The following is a 23,019-nucleotide window of genomic DNA, read 5'->3' as shown; positions in this document are numbered from 1 at the left end:
TGTCACAAGTGTGTATTGCGATATCCGGGAAACGGAAGCGAGTTTCCAAAATCGGGTAAAAGCATCTTGTAGAATTTGTTAAGTATAGCAAAACGTCATCATTAACTCATTTTCGACCAAAATGGTCTATGTCACAAGATAGCACACAGCTGACGAATTAGCTTCATAAAGATTGCAAAAATATTATGTCGTTTTAAAGTAATCGAAAAAATACAAAGCGTAACGCCTGCGCACTATGCGAGGTTTACCTGTATGTTTTTTTACAAGCAGCCAACGCATTAATCGAACCTAACACTTATTTTGACCATTATAGATGCTATTCTAAACAAATTTGTTGCAAAATATTAATCAAAACCAGGATCAGAACATTTTACTAAAATCCCGGGAATTTCCGGGATTTCCCAGAAGACTAGTTGAAAATTTCCCGTTTTCCGGGAATTTTGTAACCCCGGAAAATTGAACGCTCTACAGAGGATTGAAAAAAAACATCTTTTCGAGCATATTGGCTACTAAAAAACATTTTAATGAATTACTATAAGTTTAGTATTGTTTATAAATCAAATTTCTAGTTTGATTAAATTGTACTTGTCTCGTCTCGTTAAATAATGGGTTGATTCTGAGAGCATGGTAATGTATAACGTCCATCATTAAAATTACGCAAAAATTCGATCATCCCTACCCATTTCACGCTTCCTTTCGGCCCTGCTCGTGCTCGTCGTCTTCGACATCGTTCGCGATCTTCGTTCGTGGTCCGCGAGAAAAGCGCGATCGCAGACCCAGGCCCAGGCCGTCGTTGGCCCGTCCCGACTCGAGTCAGTAAGCTGTGAACGATCGGACGCACCAGATCGACCGAGAAAGTGTGGTCGTCGCCGCGTCGTCGTCTTCTAACCACCACCGGACCTGCCGTCGCCGTCTGAAAGGAACCGAGACCGGGAGCCGCCCTCCCCAGTGCGAACCCTCTCCCACCCCGCGACCTGCTCCACCAAGTTGGGTCTTTGCTGGACGGGACGAGAAAAACGAAGGAAAAAAAAAGTTGAAGAGTGCCAATTTTGGGGGAAAATACGAACGAGAGAGGTTTTTCCAAACGGTTTTTCCGGATAAGTTATTATTAGTGAAGTTCCTAAATTAGTGCGTGTCGTGCCCATTTCTCTACCTTCGGGAAAATTCGGGGCCAGATGAAGAAAGGGAAAATTAAATAGAAAATACCACAAAGGGAACAGGAGGAAAATCAACGAGAGAATTTTCGGTGTTGACATTAGTTTTTCCCTATTATTTTTGGAGTCTTCTGGTAAAAATAGTTCCAAAGTGCCCCCAACTTGTGCTGACCGTGGAGGAAAAGTAAAGGGTCAATTAGTGCTGTGATCATCAGAAAAAGAAAATATAAATATTCCCAACAAGTCCAACGGAAAATTCAAGTTGTAACAAGTGTGGTGCTACTCCAAGTGTGTGTTCCCGCCAGTGTTCGGGAGAGTGTTACACCTGCCTGAAGCTGGCAACGATTCGGTTCTGCTAGGAGGAGAGGAGGAAACGAGCCCTTGGGCCTCAAGGGGGCCACCATGGGCACCCCCGTTAAATGGTGAGGACCGCAGGATCGGATTACGGCGCGGATTGGACTCTTGGAAACTGCTGGTGCTGACGACTGAGTGAAGTTCAAGTTTGTTGCTTACTCAGGAAATGGGGAATTTGTGCGATGGCAGAGCGACGGCTTTTTTGGCGAACTGGTGCAAAACAGATCCCAGGGGATCGGTGCGAATTTGTTTGGTCTGGGAGTTACATGAAAACATGAAACAGTTAGACTGGTATACTATATATGATAATATAAGTGGTTACAAATCTATTGAAATCTTGAATCACGTTCATGAGAAGCGAACCAAACAATGTTTAATTTTCCCTCTTTAATTTTTGTTAAATAAATAAAAAAAAACTGGTCAAGCTTCCGACGGATATCAAGATTATTCATTCGTTCATTTGTTTAAAAAGATTAACAAATATTTTATTTTTTGTATCACTCAATAATCATGCTTAAAATGGTTACCAACTTAGGAGTCTTTTTCATTGAAATTTTGTAGTATTTTTGAAAATAAATCCTCAAATTTTTCGAGTCATCACTAAAGGGGGTGAAATGTATTTTATAAAATATTTGCAACGGCTGAAGGCCGAAGAAAATATTTTCAATGTTTATGTCGTCCTAAAAGAATGCTTTTTCAATCCTGAAAATTTCAACTTGAGAAAAACTAAAAATAGGTCAAAATAAATTTTCTTTCCTTTAGTTTGATTTTAAATGATGATGAGCTCAAATATTTAGAATGTTAGAGATAGTGTACAATACCAGATAAAAAAATACTTTTTTGCAATTCCGTCGTGAAACTACTTACTTTTCCTGTCATTCTTGAACGACGAAATAGCCTACTTTTCTGTACCAAAAATAACAGAATCGAATAACAACACTTTTCAAAATAAATGCTGAAAAGTTCTACTTTTCAGCACTGAAATGGGTGCTGAAAAGTTGAACTTTTCAGCACTTGTTTCGAAAAGTAACACTTTTCAACATTTTTTTGATTTAAACGATTTATTGACAAAATACATGAAAATTCGACTTAAAATTTCACTCAATGGGTGTTTTTCGAAATTGCAAAAAATGTTGTATGGAACTCGTTGCAAAACTTGATTTTTTCAGCACTCGTCGTATTTATCCAACTCGGTGAACCTCGTTGGATAAATGTACGACTCGTGCTGAAAAAATCCTCTTTTTGCAACATGTTGCATAAACTACTATTAATGAACCCTCCATTTCATTTGAATTTAAAACAAATGGATTTTGAAAATTAATCCGTTCATAAAAAGTTCTTGATTTTGTCTAATCTATTAAAATTGGCTGAGGCCGTTGCAAATATGTTTCAAAGTTTATGTCGCCCTTCCTCAAACTCGGAATAATCAGGGGGCAGAAATCTCCTAAATCTTCAAAATTACAATAGAGGTAGACGTCATATCAAGTGAAAACTATTTGAAACGCTTTTAAAATCATGTTTAGGTAGCATTTTTGGATTCGATTGAAAATATTTGAAAATTCTGTGAAATTCCAGTCTACAGTACCACAAAAAAACATTTTTTTTCTTCAAAACATATATGTTTTGAAAACTTCATATTGCAAAACAACTGAGAAGCTGTAAAACGCATTTTAAAATTCTTTTTTGCAACTCCGTCGTGAAACTACTTACTTTTCCTGTCATTCTTGAACGACGAAATAGCCTACTTTTCTGTACCAAAAATAACAGAATCGAATAGCAACACTTTTCAAAATAAATGTTGAAAAGTTCTACTTTTCAGCACTCAAATGGGTGCTGAAAAGTTGAACTTTTCAGCACTTGTTTCGAAAAGTAACACTTTTCAACATTTTTTTGATTTAAACAATTTATTGACAAAATACATGAAAATTTGACATAAAACTTCACTCAGTGTGTGTTTTTTGGAATTGCAAAAAATGTTGTATGGAACTCGTTGCAAAACTTGATTTTTTCAGCACTCTTCGTATTTATCCAACTCGGTGAACCTCGTTGGATAAATGTACGACTCGTGCTGAAAAAATCCTCTTTTTGCAACTTGTTGCATAAACTACTATTTCAATCCTGAAAATTTCAACTTGTGAAAAACTAAAAATAGGTCAAAATAAATTTTCCTTCTTTTACTTAGATTTTTAATGATGATGGGCTCAAATATTTAGAATGTTAGAGATAGTGTACAGTACTAGATTAAAAAAAAAATTGAAACTTGACAATTTTAATGAACCCTCCATTGGATTTTGAAAATGAATCTGTTCATAAAAAGTTTTTTATTTTGTCTAATCTAGTAAAATTTGCTGACCGTTGCAAATATTTTTCAAAGTTTATGTCGCCCTCCCTCGAACTCGGAATAATCAAGGGGCAAAAAATCGAAAATCTTCAAAATTATAATGGAAGTAGACGTCATATCAAGTGAAAACTTTTTTAAACGCTTTTAAAATCATGTCTAGGTAGCATTTTTGGATTCGATTGAAAATATTTGAAAATTCTGTGAAATTCCGGTCTACAGTACCGCAAAAAAAAACATTTTTTTTTCTTAAAAACATATATGTTTTGAAAACTTCATATTGCAGAACAACTGAGAAGGTGTAAAACGCATTTTACAATTCTTTTTTCATTCAAATGTTCATACCATGGCTTGCAATTTCAATTTTTATATTTTTGTATTTCTTTGCCCAACCTCTCTCGACCAGAATCGAATGACATAAACTTCAAAAATCATGCAATGGCCTACTTTCATTTTCAAACGATAATTAATTTCAAAATGTTTGATAAAAGCAAAACAAGTTTATTTTTAATTAGTCAGAAACAATAAAATAAATATTATTAAACATGCCTTAAGCTTGTAGAAGGTAGGATAAAGAAGAAATAGAAAGTTGCGTGCTGGGGAAATGTTAAATGTAAAATTAAAATTGTTTCAATAAAGACATAATTTTATATAAAAAAAGCCCAACTAACGCTGCCATTTTTAGAAGAAAATCACGTGATATTTTTGTGATTCATTCAGCAAAAATATGTATGCGAATATCAAAAGTCGTTTACATTTTGAGTTAAATGTACTATTTCACGATTGACCTCTTTTCCTTCGATTTGATTGATTGATAACTTGAGATTTTTTTATGTCGCACTTACATACCGGTAATTGATTTCCACGGGGTAATTTTATTAAACTTTCACGCATCCCGGCTTAACTTCACTTGAGTGAAAGCACTGCGACCGCACTAACTACTCTGAGCGATCTTGTCCCTTCGGGTTCACGGCATTAAGGACTCGCTGCCCAGAAGGTATCAACGAACTTAATTGCCTGTCGTACACGCCGAGGTGAAACTGATAGTCTTTAAAAAGTTTGCTGCTGTTTTTTTTACTGCGGCTGTGCCTGTCGATGTCGAGAGACGGTAAATAACCGAATTAAATTGAGCAATTTATAAGTACACAAGCAAAATGCACGATTTTTTTTTCGTGGCGCACCGCAGTCTCGAATTTCGCCAACCTGGCCGCAAAAGTTTAAAGCCTTTTGACCGTAGCTAAAAACAAGTAAGAGGTTGTGGGTTATATGTTTAAATTTTTAATACATTATCATTTTTCACACCGAAAACTTAATTTTAAAATACATTCAAATTAAATGAATCGTGTGAAAAAATTCCAAAAAACATTAAATGTTATTATTTGACTGAACATTACAATTTTTTTAAGCAGGTTTTGCAAGGATTTTACCCAACATCCAAAACATTACGATGCCTCTGTTCTCCCTTTTACTAAGTTTCCTGGGATTCCTATGTAGTTAGGAGAAGAGAGCACAGAGGCATCGATTTATTGTCAGAGAACAAATTGAACAGCTGGATTGAATTTGATTGTTGAGTAGTGCATCGCAACAGGTTTGGGGAAAATAGCAGTGCCACCAGGCTTAAGAAACTATTTTTTCTTACTTGAAAATTTCATTTAGTATGTTTTATTCTGGTCGAGGTTGAGGAGTGAGAGCAAGCAAGTAAATAAGAAGATTTATTTTATTTTCATAAAAATTCCGCAAAAAATATACTTCTGAAGCTGAAGTTATTATTGTTAGTGGATTTTTTCCTCTGAATTCAAATCCGCTTCCAAACTTGTTCTGTATAATCATAATTTTGAGCAAATCCGTTTAAAATGTTGATATTTGTGCTGTTGATTCATGTTTAAGACATTTACTGATCATTTGATGTATATTTAGGAAAAAATGGCTGTAAACACTATCTCAAAAATAATTTGACGTACCGTCCTCAGGGGTGATATTGGATCTGGGGAGTGAGATTGGGTGATACAAATGTTAGCATTTTTGTGTGACCCATTCTCTCACCCAGACCCAATGTCGGCCCAATGACCCAATGTATTGACGGTAACAATTTATCTCTATTTTAAGGGTGACAATAGTCAAGGAAGTAGTCATCTTATTCCAATAATGTCAAATTTAAAAAAAAATCTATTTCTGAAGTGAAACAAGTATGTTTGTGTTATTGAGTAAAACTGTGTAACATTAATCAGTGCTTCAAAACTAGCCATTTGTTAGTACGTGCTTCAAGGTCCCAAAAAATAGGGTAGAGGACCCTGAAAACGCCTACTTTATAGTGGGAATCTAGGAAATTTGAAGAGAATTTAATGACAAGTTATGGTTTGTCGGTTCTATTTATTGTAGAACGTTGATAAACTATTTGATTTTATGTTTTAACCAAAAAAATGTGTTTTAATAAAGTGCTCTGAAGTGCCTCTTTTGCCCCCCTAAATTCAATTAACGCCCACCCTTGGAACAATTTTTCGCCCACGACCAAAAATCAAAAAATCAAAAGAAAAAAAGACAAAAAGCAAAGCAACTATGGTCTCACTTTCATACACAACTTGTTCCCGAAGCTCAATTTCATTGATGTGCACGTATTTTGTTGTAAAACAAATTGAAGTTCAAAAAACCCTAGGAGTTTTTTTTAACAGATATCCTACTAATTTTGAGGTTCTCTGTCTATTCCAACTAAAACTAAAACATGTTCTCACTCATAAAAATATGACTTAATCAAAATTCTTGACTGAAGTCATGTGTTCCTATTCACCCAAGATAAGGGCACACAGTTACAATTAGCTCCATGTTGTTGTTGATTTTATTAGGGGAACCCTATGGGTCATTCGCTCCCAATTTGACTCAATAGAAAACATCGAGTACCTATTAAATAATAATATTAAAGCATATAAGATATTTTGAAGGATATTGCTGTTTCAAGAAAAAAATATTTTCAAATTTTTTAAACCAAGACTAACATTTCAAAAGGGCCCAACATTCAATATTACGCCCTTTTAAAATGTTAGTCTTGGTTTAAAAATTTTGAAAATATATTTTTCGAAAAGATCGGAAAATTTCACAAATGTTTCATATTTTAACATTGAAAATCGGACAATTAGTTGCTGAGATATCGACATTAGAAAATGGTGTGTTGTTTGGGTGAGACTTAGAAAACATCAATTTTCCTGTTTTTAAACCTTTGCATGGCAATATCTCAGCAACTAAGGGTCGTATCAACAAAGTTCGAAAAAGCAAAATATAGAGAATTTTCTCAGCTTTTCAAAAATATATTTTTTAAAAGTGGGCAAACATGGGCACTATTTTAATAAAAATGAAAAACTGCGACTATTTTCAAAAAAGTTACCTAAAAATGGTTATAACTTGAAAACGGTGCACTTTATCAAAAATTCGCTAAAGTACTTTTTGATTGCAAATTCTATTTTACATCGAAAAATGAAGTTGAAAAATTTTTGCGACCGATATTTCGATTTTTTTAAAAAATCAGTATTGATTCAAAAAATCATAACTCGGTCAAAGATTTTTTGCCCAACCTGGAAATTTCTGAAAAGTTGGCATTTTATGTCCTCTAAAACATATCAAAAAATAAAAAAAATAAAAATGTTTTTTTGCAAATCAAGTTTTAGTGACAAAAAGTTTAGTAAAAAATCGCCAAAATTTTTTTTACCGTGTATCATTTTTTTACAGTGTAGACCGTATCCATACCTACAACTTTGCCGAAGACACCAAATCGATCAAAAAATTCCTTCAAAAGATACAGATTTTTGAGTTTTCATACATCATTTTTGTATGGCCAGCTGCCAAATTTGTATGGAAAATCTAATGATGCAAAATGGCTTCTTTGGGCATACCGAAGGCACCAAAAAAGTTTCAGTCGGATTAAAAAATCCACAAAAATTCGAATGACCGAAATCTGGGAGAACTGCTCAGTTCTAAGCTCGTCTGGATGCGCGCTTGTGTTGGGGAAAAAATGACTGGAAAAATATGAAAATAGGTAAAAGATTATAATGAAAGACTGTAGAACAGGCCACAGAAATGACCACAAAAACTTTCGAACCAAAAATTTGGAGGAGGGGTAATCAAGAGAGACTGCTTTCTCTTTAGAACGACTTGTCCATAATTTTTTTTGAAGGCTTGTATCAAAACTTAATTGAGCATAACTGCATCTTCTTAAGGTGAAACCGTTGATCATTTTTGAAGAAAATTGAGCATCACTATAAAATATTCTGTATTAAATTCAATTTGACGAATTTCAGCAACAAAAGGAATCAGCGTGTGCTGGTTGTTGCCTTCTTGAAGCCACTGAAGGAATTTTTGATCTAAATCAACTGTGCTTCAAAATTTATATAAGTTTGTGGCACAGTCATTGACGTCCTAGTTGGCAATCATTGATTAATGACGATTTCCATAACTTCACAAGGAATGGGATAATCGTTACCAAAAGGAATCAGAATGCGTAGGGCACTATTCTTAACAAATTGTTGAAGGAATTTTTTCAAAATATTGAAAGCGACGCAAAATTTATATCTTCGAACGAAAAATCATGACAATGATGGAAGTCTTCACGTTAAATAGATTTTTTGGAAAAAAATAAGACGGATGTGTATTAGGGTGGGTACACTTTTCAAAAAGTTCTCCGATCAAGTTTTAGTATGGTTCCGCTTGTAGGGCATGCCGATAGGGACTTTCATGCCAAATATAACCTCATTTGGTTGTAAACTGGCTGCGCGCATCAGGGTTAAATTTTACAAGGGAATTACTATGGGAAATTGGAACTTTTTGTTCAAACGCTCCTACAGGTCTGGGAAAATCACGCGCCAACTTCTGGTATGGTTCTGGTAACTGTTTTCCCTGAAAAAGTATCAAATTTTCCTTAGCATGCTATGAAAGCTTGATGCACACCGCGACGCCATATGCCAGGTAGCTACCACGTGGGTGTTTGAACAAAAAGTTCCAATTTCCCATAGTAATTCCAATGTAAAATTTAACCGTGATGCGCGCAGCCAGTTTACAACCAAATGATTTGATCTCGGCATGAAAGTCCCTATCGGCATGCCCTACAAGCGGAACCATACTAAAACCCTAATGTGTATAAGAAATGCAAAAAAAAAAGAAATTTATCGATTAAGTGATTTGAAAGTTGTTAAATAAATTTCCCTAATTATTTCACATTTCACAATTAACATTTTCCAAAATCATCAATTTTTTAAGTGTCTCCGATTATCTTTGTGAAAATCATTACTAACGTGCAAATTTATTATTAATCTCGAAAACGTGCCACACCCACGCACGAGGTCGTTCAACCAACCAGCCAGTTATCGCGCCCAGTCCAGTTTTGCACACAGTTCTTCCAGCTGTGGGTTCACGAAGCACATGTTTCAAGCGCAGTCGAACACATTCGGTATCGTTTCTAAGCCGTTTCCCGGCCGCTTACATCATATCCCTTTCATTCATGAAAATTTCGCTCGTTGTTCACAACGGACTGGGCGCTTCTTCTTGGCCAGCATCCTCCAGCACCCGATAAGAACAGACTTGACTTCATTCAGAACACCAGCCACGCTTATCAGCAACTTTGCAGTTCACACAGAGCTGACGGGGTTTTTTTTCTTTCATATTTTTCCTGTATTGCTCAAGATGTGCCATTTGTTCTGTTTATTTTTAGGTTAATAACGACCACGCTTCTTTTATGGTTCGGACAGCATACTACGGCGGTATGTCCACGCTTTGGCCCCACTTCCGGTAACCTCCTTATAATATGGCATTGTTTTCGTTTGTTTTCCATCCTCCTGTGTAGCAATTCTGGCAAGATCTCACGGGCGGCGTGGGCTTGTTCAACCGAAACGATCGAGACTACGCGCGACCACCGGCACAGCCGTACATCGATCCTAGCTACAATGTGATAGACACGGTCAGTGGTGCCCAAGGGCCACCTTCGCGGAACTGCACCTCGGGAACCGGATGTTGTACGCCAAAGTGTTTCGCCGAAAAGGGCAACCGAGGTTTCCCGGGACCACCGGGCTTGCAAGGCCCCAAGGGTATGCAAGGATTCACCGGTGCCGAAGGTTTGCCCGGAAGCAAGGGCTCCAAGGGAGAACCAGGTCCGATTGGACCGCTCGGAGTTAAGGGTGACCGAGGTCGCGAAGGTCTGCCCGGATATCCGGGTGTTCCCGGAACCAACGGACTACCTGGAGTAGCCGGTGCACCAGGTATCCCTGGTGTTGACGGTTGCAACGGAACGGATGGACTTCCCGGATTGCCTGGTCTCAAGGGTGAACCCGGTCCTCGAGGTTATCCCGGTATTCGAGGTGACAAGGGAGAAAAAGGTGAAGGTGCTCGTGAACCGGAAAACTACAACAAGGGTCAAAAGGGTGAACCAGGCCACGATGGTGCTGAAGGTCTGCAAGGGCGACAAGGATCACCGGGTGAGCGAGGCTCCGAAGGACGACCAGGACAGCCCGGTATTCCTGGACCCGGTGGCCCCAAAGGTGACAAAGGTATCAAGGGCTTCTGCATCAAGGGTATCAAGGGTGAAAAGGGTGAAAAAGGTGTCGAAATTGGATCTGTCAGTGGAAGCGAAACGGTAACTGGTCCCCAAGGTCAAAAGGGCGACAAAGGTATAGATGGAGTGCCCGGCATTTCCGGCGAGAAGGGACAAGCTGGAGAACGTGGACCGTCTGGCGATCGTGGCTTGAAGGGAGAAAAGGGTCTTCCGGGACAACCTGGTCCTAGAGTAAGTGATCTTATAACTGATTTCCTTCGTTAATCTAATCAACAACTTTTTTTTTGTTAACAGGGTCGCGACGGTAACTTTGGTCCAGTTGGTTTGACGGGACAGAAGGGTGACCGAGGTATCGAAGGATTGCACGGATTGAAGGGTAATCCAGGTCCCAAAGGTGAATCTGGAAGAGACGGTTCGGCTGGATTGCAAGGTATTCCCGGACCGCCAGGTCCTCCAGGTGGTGGTGAAGGACGTCCCGGTGCTCCTGGACCAAAAGGTCCCCGCGGTTATCCTGGTCCGCAAGGTCCCAAAGGTATGGATGGATTCCCGGGTGATCCAGGACCACGTGGTCAAGTCGGTCCCAAGGGCGGCCAAGGCATTCCTGGACGACCAGGTCCGGAAGGTTTCCCCGGTGATAAGGGCGAGAAAGGAGAAGGTGGTGCTATAGGATTACCTGGACCGCAAGGACCACGTGGATTCCCCGGTGCTCCTGGAGCGGAAGGTCTCCGAGGAGATACTGGTGAGCCGGGAGTTGGTATTCCTGGTCAGAAGGGTAACCCCGGTATGGCAGGGTAAGTGTAGCCGGCAACGCGTTGTTTGATCATGTCTTTTATATTTTTTCTTGTGTTTTTTCACAGATTCCCTGGTTTGAAAGGACAGAAAGGTGAAGCTGGTTTCAAGGGATTGATGGGTGCTCCTGGTGACGCGAAGGAAGGTCGCCCTGGTCTGCCAGGTAGACCGGGTCGTGACGGAGAAAAGGGCGAGTCAGGTCGACCAGGTTTGCCAGGACTGAAGGGAGAACGTGGTGACAAGGGAGAGATCGGAGGCCGTTGTTCGGACTGTAGGCCAGGAATGAAAGGCGAGAAGGGAGAACGAGGATACGATGGAACACCTGGGCGCCCGGGTACACCTGGACCGTCCGGCGAACGTGGTTATCCTGGAGAAATGGGTATTGATGGAAGTCCTGGACTGCGTGGTGCACCTGGTCAAAAGGGAGAGCCTGGATTAGCCGGCATACCTGGTGCTGATGGTGAGCGCGGAGAATCGGCCATTGTCGATCTGAATCAGATCAAACCGGAAAAGGGCGAACGAGGTGAACGTGGTGAACCAGGTCCGTATGGTCCGAAGGGAGACATCGGTCCCAGAGGCCCAATTGGTCAACCCGGTCAGAGAGGCTTCACAGGTCCCAAGGGAGATAAGGGAAGGCCCGGAGAGCCAGGAATCGATGGAACACCTGGTGCTTCAGGACGTGACGGTACTCCCGGAAAGCCGGGAGAATCAATCCGAGGAGAAAGTGGTGCTAAGGGCAACCCAGGTTACCCAGGTTTGAAGGGTGACAAAGGATACGCTGGTCTTAAAGGAGAGGCAGGTGTTTGTGCCTCTATTCCACCAAATCTAGAAGCTGCCGTTAAGGGTCCTCCTGGAGCGCAAGGCGAAAAAGGTTTTACTGGTCCGCAGGGTCCTCAGGGCGATAAGGGAGACAAGGGAGATCGTGGTTTGACTGGTCTTGGTGGTATTCCTGGTCCGCAGGGTCTTCCTGGTCCGGTTGGTCCGAGAGGTTTACCAGGCCCTCGCGGTGAAAAGGGTAATCCTGGACCTATGGGCTTCCCCGGCAACCCAGGTAAGGATGGTAATTCTGGTATTCCTGGTCTACCTGGATCCAAGGGCTCTAAGGGTGATCCTGGATTGTCAATGGTTGGTCCACCTGGTCCGCGAGGTGCTCAAGGATTGCGTGGTCCTAAAGGTGATCGTGGTGGCCCTGGTGATCGTGGAGACGTTGGTCAGCCCGGTATTGTCGGTTATCCTGGCGAGAAAGGTGATAGTGGAACTCCTGGAATCTCTGGTTTACCTGGTATGGTTGGTCCTAAGGGAGAACCCGGTCCGAAAGGTCCCGCTGGTCTTCCGGGAGCTCCTGGTCGTCCAGGTATTGATGGTGTTAAGGGTTTGATGGGTTTGAAGGGAGACGTTGGTGCTCAGGGTGTTATTGGTTGGCCAGGACAGAAAGGTGATACGGGTCCTCCCGGTAACGATGGTATGAAAGGTTTCCAGGGTCGCAAGGGAGTTCAAGGATTACCTGGTGCTGCTGGTCTTCCAGGTTTGCAGGGACCTAAGGGCGAACGTGGCGAAAAGGGCGATAAAGGAGAGTTCGGTTTGACTGGAGCTCCAGGTTTGACGGGTCCACCGGGACCTCTCGGTATGAAGGGCGACAAAGGATTGATGGGCCCACCTGGTCTTGAAGGTTTGCCTGGATTCGGCGGCGAGAAGGGAGATCGCGGGTTCACTGGTGCTCCAGGTCTTCCTGGTGAACCTGGTGCGTCTTCGGAGAAGGGACAAAAGGGTGAACCTGGTGCTCCTGGATTACGCGGAGTTGATGGACGACCGGGTCTGAATGGAATGGTTGGAATCAAGGGTGAACCTGGCTTGCCTGGATACGGAAGACAAGGTGCTACCGGCGAAAAGGGAGATCGCGGTAATCCTGGCTTGGATGGTTTGGCTGGACTTAACGGACAGAAGGGTGATGCTGGCGTCACTGGTTTCCCAGGAATTAAGGGCGATAAGGGTATTTCTGGTCTGCCGGGTATTCCTGGATCTCCTGGTATGGATGGTGCTCCGGGTCCTGAAGGCGCTCCTGGTCTAGCTGGATTGAATGGCGAGAAAGGTTCTAAGGGTGAGGCAGGTCGTATTGGAGAGCGTGGTGAGCGAGGAGAAAAGGGTGATTTGGGTCCTCCTGGTCCGCCTGGTTATATGGGACTGAAGGGTGATCGAGGTGTTCCTGGAGAGCGTGGCACACCGGCTACCGTTGAGGCTATCAAGGGTGACAAGGGTGAGTCTGGATTCCCGGGTCCTGTTGGACTGCCAGGAAAGCCTGGATTGCCAGGTTTGGTTGGAGATATGGGTCTTCAGGGTCCACCTGGTGCACAAGGACAGCCAGGTTTCCCAGGACCACCAGGGCTGAACGGACTTCAGGGCATGAAGGGTGATATTGGTTTGATAGGAGAAAAGGGTGAACCTTGTCCGGTTGTTAAGGGTGAGAAGGGTCTGCCGGGACGTCCAGGCAAGAATGGTCGCGATGGTGGTCCAGGACCTGTTGGGGAGAAGGGAGACAAGGGTTTGCCTGGATTGGCCGGACCCCAAGGTATGCCTGGTTTACCTGGTCCGCTTGGAAGACAAGGAGAAAAGGGCGATCGAGGAGATTCGGGTATTGAAGGTCGCCCAGGAAAGGATGGTCTGCCTGGTCCTCAGGGAATTAAGGGAGAGCGAGGCTTCATTGGTGAGAAGGGTAACGCTGGTCCACCAGGATTCCCTGGTCCGCAAGGTGAGAAGGGAGATCGTGGTCGGGATGGTCGCGATGGATTCAACGGACCTCAAGGTATGAAGGGAGATCGTGGTCCACAAGGTTTGGAAGGTCCTCCGGGGTTGGTTGGTTTGTCTGGCGAGAAGGGAGACAAGGGACTTCGTGGTCCTCCTGGATTAGATGGTGTTTCTGGTGAGAAGGGTCAAAAGGGTGAAACTCCAGTGTTGCCACCACAGCGTAAGGGTCCGCCCGGTCCACCTGGTTACGATGGTCAGAAGGGAGACAAGGGCTTGCCTGGATTGCAGGGACCACCTGGTATTCCGGGAGCTCCTGGTGCTCCTGGTGAGGTCGGTCTGCGTGGTATCGAAGGTGCTCGTGGTCTTCAGGGACTTCGCGGTGAAATTGGTTTGGAAGGTCGTCCTGGACGTGATGGCTTCCCTGGAACGCCTGGTCCTAAGGGAGATCCGGGAGCAGCGTGTACGCATGCCCCTGACTATCTTACCGGAATTCTGCTTGTAAAACACAGTCAGTCCGAAGAGATTCCTCAGTGCGAACCGGGCCACACCAAGCTGTGGGACGGTTACTCGCTGTTGTATGTCGACGGAAACGACTACCCGCACAACCAGGATCTGGGTTCGGCCGGTTCTTGTGTGCGCAAGTTCTCTACGCTGCCAATTTTGGCTTGTGGCCAGAACAACGTCTGCAATTATGCCTCTCGAAACGACCGAACTTTCTGGTTGTCCACCTCGGCACCGATCCCGATGATGCCCGTCAGCGAGCACGAAATGCGACCGTACATTTCGCGCTGTACGGTGTGCGAGGCCACGTCCAACGTGATAGCCGTACACAGCCAGTCGCTAGCCATTCCGGAGTGTCCCAACGGCTGGGAGGGTCTGTGGATCGGCTACAGTTTCTTAATGGTGAGTTAACGGTGATTGGAGGGTTCTCATGGTTGTAATAACTAACGTGCTTTATTCTCATTTTCAGCACACTGCCGTTGGCCACGGTGGCGGTGGCCAGTCCCTGTCGGCTCCGGGCTCCTGTCTGGAGGACTTCCGGGCCACGCCCTTCATCGAGTGTAACGGTGGCAAGGGCCACTGTCACTACTACGAGACGCAGACCTCGTTCTGGCTCGTTTCGCTCGAGGACCACCAACAGTTCGAGCGGCCACAACAGCAGACCCTCAAGGCTGGTAATTTGCTCTCGAGAATATCCCGATGCCAGGTGTGCACCCGCGTCTAGGGCACTTCCATCTCGAGCAAGTCGAGCACAGTGAAGAAGAAGCAAATCTCTAATTTATACAAATAACGTGCCTTCTTAAGTTATTAGAAACTCGTTAGGGATTCGTTCTAAAAACAGTGAAGTAAAGCTAGAATTTATATTAAATAAAAGAAAAGTCCGAAAACAAACCAAAAATATGTAAAAAACTGAGAGTATGTAAGTAAACGAGTTTAAATTCCTGTAGCTTTTATACAACGGTATGCGCAAACGTGTTTTAGGTAATATTGGAGAAAAAAAACTGTGCTAGTTTCCTGTAGTTACATTGTTGTTAGTAATGCCACAATACTGCCCACTTTTTGGAATAATTGCCTTTAAAAAATAAATTAAACACCGCCAACTTTCCAGTAAACCTCCCGAGCAACGAATTTAGTTAGCAAGTAACGAAGTATATGTTTAGTTATACCAGTGCGACTAAGCTTGTGATTCAGTTTGAACTTTCGATTTATGTTTAACAGAGATAACAAAAAAAACCGCAAAACTGCCCCTCCAAGCGACTAAACATTCTCTTTTTCCGCAGACTCCAAGAGTAAACCATGGTTTGAGTTTTACCAGTAGTTAGAATCCATGTGTTCAAGATCGAGAGAGAAATTTAACAACTCAATCAATTTGAAGCTAGTTTAACGATAAGATTACCAGCCATCATTGTGCCATCGCAAAACAAAACAAAAGAAAAAGCAAACAGTCATGATGATCGTACTTGAAATAAAATGTTGCCATTCAAACATAAACTCAGATACCGAAATTAAATAGCACCATAAAATGCAAGAAAAACTAGCGCGAATTTTGCAAAGCACAATGAAGTATGGAAGCATTTTGTAAACTGTACATTTCCGAACTATTTACGCTTAGTGTTGTAACCAAGTAACCAACTATCCTTCCCTCTCCCACGCCACCCCTACTTCTCTATCGTCCTTTTTAGTTTTCTTCTTCTTCTTCTTCAATTTGCGTCTCCATTCAGTGTAACAGAGTCAAAAAAGGGTCGAAATAAAGTTCTTACACAAATAAAAATTAAAAGCATGTGTTTTTTTTCTTTAGCAAACAACGAAGAAGCCATTGTTATCAATTGTTTTTCCTCAAAATCTAAAAGTTTTCCAGAATCCCCAAATTTGTATTTTTTTTTGTAACAAAAAAAAAATACAAAATGCTTTTATCATTGAAACAGTTATGCTCAAGGTTAAGCTGCTGATAAAAACCTTTCAAAATTTCATAAGACCGTTGCAAATATTTACCAATGTTTATGTCGCCCCCTTCCACCCCAAAAAATCAAAGAGCAAAACAATCAGAAAACTTAAGAATTTTAATGGAAGTGACAGTTTAATCAACTGAAAACAAATAGACATTCATTTTACTGCGTTTATCATATCATATTTGGCATGTTTGGAACCGTTTAACAATTCCTGTATCGTTTTTTTTGTGAAATTCTGATGTACAGAACTGCAACAAAAAAAAAAACGTTATGCAAAAAAAATCATCTAAACTTGGAAATATTGAAAACTAATGATTGCAAAACATCTAGATCTAAGCAATTCTCTACGTAATCGGCCGGTTTCGACCATTTTTATTTTTTGTATTTTTTTATTTGGCTCAAATTTGGGGGGGGGGGGCTTTCCTATGACCAAAGAAGCTATTTTGTGTTATTGGTTTCCCCAAACAAGTCTCCATAAAATTTTGGCTGCTGTCCATACAAAAATGGTATGTAAATATTCAAACAACTGTAACTTTTGAGTGAATTTTCAAAGTTGTAGGTATTGTTGAAGACTTTTGAGAAAAAATAGGTACACGCAAAAAAAATGCAGATTTTTTAATCAACTTTTTTTCACTAAAACTCAATTTCCCAAAATACGTAGTTTTTGATTTTCGAGATTTTTTGATATGTTTTAGTGGACAAAAATCCGCTACTTTTGAGCCATAGAGAAACATGGTCAAAAAATCTGCCGCCGAGTTATGAATTTTTGAAAAAATATTAATTTTCGGGAAAAATTGAAATTTCATGCAAAAACAAATTTGACTTATTTTTTTTTTGTAAAATTGAATTTGCAATCGAAAAGTACTTTAGAAATGTTTTGATAAAGGGCTCCGTTTTCAAGATATAGCCACCGAAAGTTTGATTTTCGCGAAATATTTGCAGTTTTTCGTTTTTTTTTTAAATAGTGGCCATGAGTGATCATTTCTAATTTTTTTTTTGAAAAGTTTAGAAAATTTGCTGAGATACAGCGGCTTAAAGAAAAAGAAACAGGAAACTAGAAGTTTCTAAGTCTCACCCAAACAACCAAAAAAAAAACAAAGCAATCCACTTTAAAGACCCCCGGGTCTTTTGTGGTCTCTGTTGCAAGTTTCTGCTCATTTCTAGGCGTCCGAAGGTTATGTGTGGTGAGTCACCCAAAACCTCTTTTACGCAAATGGACCGACGTTTTACTTCCCCATCCGATAGAAGGCCAGGAAGATAAGGCGGGAATCGAACCCGCGCCCCACAGCAACTTAGGGATCGGCAGCCGAAGCCGCTAACCACCGCGCCACGAGGCCCTCCAAACAACCCACCATTTTCTAATGTCGATATCTCAGCAACTATTGGTCCGAATTTCAATGTTAAAACATGAAACATCAATTTTAAAACACTTTTTTTATTTAACTGTTGAAACAACGGTTTGTAATTTCAATTTTTCATTATTTTTTTTGCAAATGAGCTGAAGTGAAAAAGGTGACAATTGAAGCTAAAAATTATAAATTGTCAAATGTGAAATAGTAAACAAACAGTTTTTCCTTCTAATTCTAAATTTAAACATTCTTTGGCGTCAGCAAGATAGACTGCTTGTACTCAAATCCACACTGGCCCATTTACATTGTTCTGGTAAATTTCATGTTGTTTTGATGAAAACTGCAATTAAGTTATAGAGATCCTGACGGGTATTAAAAAGAAAACAATAAACTGAAACAAAACGGTTTTTAGTCATGCACAAACAATAGTATGAATTGATTTCATAATTTATTCACAAATCTTGTAATAATTCTCTGTTTTCAATTGTTAAATGTAAATTAAAAATTCCTTAGTTAAGCTAAGTTTGATAAAATTTCCTAAAAATTTAAACAAATTCGATTTTAGCAAATTTTCAGTTATCAAAAGTCCGTCAATGAAAGATTAAATGTTTATTAAGATTCAATATGATTTGAATGCGATTTCAATTGCCACAAATATAAGGCATGCAAAGATGGTAGCCATTTATTGGGAGAGGAGTTTTTTTTAATCTCAAATTTTAATTTCAACCAATTCGTTCACTTATTGTTTAGCGCATTTTAAAGTTAAGATTCAGATAAACCATGAGTTAATACAGTTTTTTCCATCAGTTTAACTTTCCATTAGTAATAAGCATTTCTCCCAAATTTCATTAAATAATCACATCGTTATGCTACTGTCCAACATAACCACCATTTTGAAAATAGCTCCCACAGTTGTGCGAAATCTTCTAATAGTTCTCAATGTCACGACCAGATGTCGCACCGCCAGCAAGCAGCATAAAAACATAACGTCAAACGATTTTTATGCTCCATACATGGTGGGTGCAACCCCACTGCTGACAGTTTTCAACCCAATTTTTAGTGTTTTGACCCGAATCCGTAGCCATATGAACTGCATGTTGCACTCATTGGATTTAGGGTGCAGCGTTTAAGGTACTTTTTCTGTGTATTTTTGATGAATAATGTTTGATTTCAAGTTTTAATTGAATCTTTGTAGATGGGGATGAAAATTCGGAAGCGTTTCCTGCCCCGTTGCGTCCAGGACGGCGTCGCGACGCTCTTCATGATTGGCATCATTCCAGTCACGTTCTGGTTTGAGGTGTCCGTGGTGATTCCGGGAATCCACGGGATGAATTCGGGCTGGAACTGGATCCACCTGGTGCCGGCGCTATTTTTGCTGTACAACATCAGCACGAACATGTTGGCCACGATTTTGTGCGACACGAGCTGTGGAACGGAAGTGATTTCCGTCCCGCCAGATGTGGCCGTCGCTTCGGGGCAGGGATCCCGTTCGTGGCATCTGTGTTCAACGTGCGAGGCGGTGGCCCCGCCCCGCTCTTGGCACTGTAATGCGTGCAGGACGTGCGTACTTAAAAGAGACCACCACTGTGTGTTCACGGGATGCTGCATTGGGCACAAGAACCACCGATTCTTCATCATGTTTGTCTTTCACCTGTTTGTGGCCACACTGTACTCAAGTGCCCTCAACAACTACTTTATCTGGTACATTCACGGAGAGGAGTTCCGCAATTGGACGTCCTTTATCAAGATGGTATTTCCGCTGGCCATGCTCGTAATCGACGCCTCCACCAAGCAATACTACCTAGTCATCTATCTTATCAACATGATCGGAATGCTGTTCACCGGAGTGCTGCTCATCTACCACGGCAGGCTGATCCTCTCCGGAAGTGTGGTCCACGAACAAAACGGGCGAGACTTTGACCTTGGCCGGATGGAAAATCTACGAATGGTTCTGGGCGAGCGGTGGCATCTGGCGTGGCTGTCGCCATTTGTTCGAAGCGATCTGCCTCATAACGGGGTCGATTGGGATCGGGTACAGCGGGAGGCGGCCAAAAGTAAATGAAGTACAGGTGCCATTATTCACATTTTCAGCGGTTTTTATACTTAAAATAAAACTGTTTCATCATATACTTAAACTTAAGTTTCTTAATTAAGGAATACAATTGTTCAAACGATTTTGCATAGTAATCTAGTCAATAAAGAGCATTTTAGTAGTTTAAAAAAGGATGTACATTTTTTATTCTATTTAATTGTGTATTATTTTAAAATACATAAAATCGGACGTATACTGATTCGATATTTTATTTGACTCCAAAGTCTCCTAGAGTACAGATCTTGGATTCTACCTATGTAACAATATATAAGATTACAACAAGATTTCAATGGAAGTTCATCCTAGTGATGTCCCTGGTATACCACTAGAAAAACCACCATTGCGATAGTCTAGGTCGCCCAAAGTGTCTCGAAAGTAATGGTATCGCTGCAACAAGATTATTCTACCGAGCTCAAGATTATGAGTTAAATTCAGTGATGTCCCTGAGAGTTTGGTAAAAAATGATGTGGCCGCTATTTTCGAAAGAACAATTTAATATGATAACACTGATCACAAAAAATTATAAAAATGACCGCGCAGGTTCAACTCGGGGGGAACCATGAACTTTGGGGTCCCCAGAAACACGTGCCCCTTGAATTTATCAAAAATAGTTAGACAGGGTCGAATGGTTTTTCTCCAAAGTTTGTATGGAGAATTAGGTTCGTCACTGTTGCATACAATCCTAATATTGCATGCAATATGTGGGAGTAGCGAACAGCACTAATTCTCCATTCAATCTTTGGAGAAAAACCATTCGGCTCTGTCTAACTATTTTTGAAAAATTCAAAGTGCACGTGATTCTTGGACCCAAAACTTCATGCTTCCTCTCGAGTTGAGCCTGCGCAGAAATTTTGTTGGTCGGTGTAATCACTTGTTTTTTGCTTTTCCGCGGTAGACTCCATAATCTAAGTCCATCACACTTTCGTGCATGTTTTTAAACCTACGAACAATAACGAGAATCTTTTAGCAGAATACCGTGAAGAGATAGAAATTTATGAATTACACACAGTTTTTTTTTTAATTTATATTTATTTTGCTTTTCTTTTCCATGTACATTCATTCAGTTAAAATATTATTGAGTGTCCAATCACAATCGATGACTTTTCACCTCAATTTTAAATACTAGCAACTTTCATTTATTCATGAAATATTGTAGCTTTCGCTATTCAGTGATTTCAAATGTAGGAGGTCCTACATGTACAAAAGGGAAAAGGGATAACGTCATGATTCGAATTCCCGGACGCTTCGAAACCCGGACACTTCATCTTGTTTTATCAATTATTTTGATATAAGTTCGTATTATGAATGTCAAAACTGTGTTATTTGATGAATTCCAACATCAACTTTCATTTAAAGTTTGTTCGAATACTGTAGTTAATGCCAAAACAATTAAATACAATAAAATTATAAGTTTACCAAAAATGCGAAACATTTCACTTGAAATATTTCATAGGCGTTAGAAGTACCGGGAAGGCAAAGCAGAAATTTATGGTTTCGATTTCCTTAAATTCTAGCAAATTTTTATATAAACTATCGATTGTTTTGATGTTAACAGCTTATTTGAGACCTAAAGAATGCCATTCACTAAAAATTCAGTCCAAATTTGTGCGATTCATAAGTAAAATCGAGTGTCCGGAATTCGAAGCAAAAGTGTCCGGATTTCGAATCAGCTTTTATCAGTGTCCGGGATTCGAAGCACAACAAGTCATTTTAATTTTAAAATTCTGATGAAAAATTGTTAGAAAAGGCATATTTTGCATGCATTTTCTTGAAACTGACTGTTTATACTATATCCTGATGATATTTCTACATTTCCAACTTATTGCATGATTTTTTGCCAGCTATAACAAAAATGATATGCTACTAAGTGTCCGGATTTCGAATCATGACGTTACCTTAAAACTAACTTATAAACTATATAATAAGCGGATCAATGCAGCTGAAGACTGCAATGATTTTTGTCGAAATGAATCAATTATCTTATTGGACATAACATCCAAAGTGTCAACTTCGGCTAATTGATGAAGTTCACTGGTGCTGAACCAGGGAGGAAGTTTCAGAATCATTTTCAGAATTTTGTTCTGAATCCTCTGAAGTTTTTTCTTCCTGGTTAAGCAACAGCTTGTCCAGATCGGCACAGCATAAAGCATGGCAGGTCTGAAAATTTGTTTATAAATTAACAGTTTATTCTTGAGACAAAGTCTAGAATTCCTGTTTATAAGTGGATACAAACATTTAATATATTTATTACATTTAACCTGTATACTTTCAATGTGATCCTTGTAAGTAAGGTTTTTGTCAAAAGCAAGTCCAAGATATTTCACTTGATCCTCCCACTTTAAATTTACCTCATTCATCTTTATAATGTGATGACTTTTTGGTTTGTGAGGGAAAATAATAAGTTGAGTTTTTGCAGCATTTGGAGTAATTTTCCATTCTTTCAAATAAGAATTGAAAATATCCAAGCTTTTTTGTAATCTTCTTGTGATGACACGAAGGCTTCTACCTTTGGCGGAGATGCTTGTATCATCAGCAAAAAGTGATTTCTGACATCCTGGGGGCAAATCAGGCAAGTCAGAAGTAAAAATATTGTATAAAATTGGACCCAAAATGCTTCCTTGAGGGACGCCAGCACGTACAGGTAGTTGATCAGATTTGCTATTCTGATAACATACCTGCAGAGTACGATCCGTCAAATAATTTTGAATAATTTTCACGATATAAATCGGAAAATTAAACCTTTTCAATTTCGCAATCAAAACTTTATGCCAAACACTGTCAAATGCTTTTTCTATGTCTAGAAGAGCAGCGCCAGTAGAATAGCCCTCAGATTTGTTGCTACGAATCAAATTTGAAACTCTCAACAACTGATGAGTAGTTGAATGCCCAAGGCGAAATCCAAACTGCTCATCAGCGAATATTGAATTTTCATTAATGTGCGTCATCATTCTATTAAGAATTATTCTTTCGAATAATTTACTAATAGATGAAAGCAAACTAATGGGCCGATAGCTTGAGGCTTCAGCAGGATTTTTATCCGGTTTCAAAATCGGAACTACTTTGGCATTTTTCCAACTACTGGGAAAATATGCCAAATCAAAACATTTGTTGAAAATTTTGACCAAGCTACTCAAAGTTGCTTCAGGTAATTTTTTAATTAAAATGTAAAAAATGCCATCCTCACCAGGGGTTTTCATATTTTTAATTTTTTTGATGATAGAT

General features: G+C 40.4%; 2 protein-coding genes across 2 annotated transcripts; both read left to right on the top strand.

Moving 5' to 3' along the window:
- Positions 1–813: 813 nt before the first annotated feature.
- LOC120415486 (collagen alpha-1(IV) chain) lies at positions 814–15,907 on the top strand. Its single transcript, XM_039577053.2, has 6 exons — positions 814–1,576; positions 9,539–9,587; positions 9,671–10,606; positions 10,670–11,166; positions 11,233–14,809; positions 14,877–15,907. The coding sequence occupies exons 1-6, from the start codon at positions 1,557–1,559 to the stop codon at positions 15,129–15,131; spliced, it is 5,334 nt and encodes a 1,777-aa protein (XP_039432987.1). The 5' UTR covers positions 814–1,556; the 3' UTR covers positions 15,132–15,907.
- Positions 15,908–18,709: 2,802 nt separating this feature from the next.
- LOC120415469 (probable palmitoyltransferase ZDHHC24) lies at positions 18,710–19,931 on the top strand. Its single transcript, XM_039577029.2, has 2 exons — positions 18,710–18,836; positions 18,901–19,931. The coding sequence occupies exon 2, from the start codon at positions 18,901–18,903 to the stop codon at positions 19,765–19,767; it is 867 nt and encodes a 288-aa protein (XP_039432963.1). The 5' UTR covers positions 18,710–18,836; the 3' UTR covers positions 19,768–19,931.
- Positions 19,932–23,019: the final 3,088 nt, after the last annotated feature.

This window comes from Culex pipiens, chromosome 2 (assembly GCF_016801865.2).
Source record: "Culex pipiens pallens isolate TS chromosome 2, TS_CPP_V2, whole genome shotgun sequence".
Lineage (NCBI taxonomy): Eukaryota > Metazoa > Arthropoda > Insecta > Diptera > Culicidae > Culex > Culex pipiens.
This window is presented reverse-complemented; position numbering and strand designations above follow the sequence as displayed.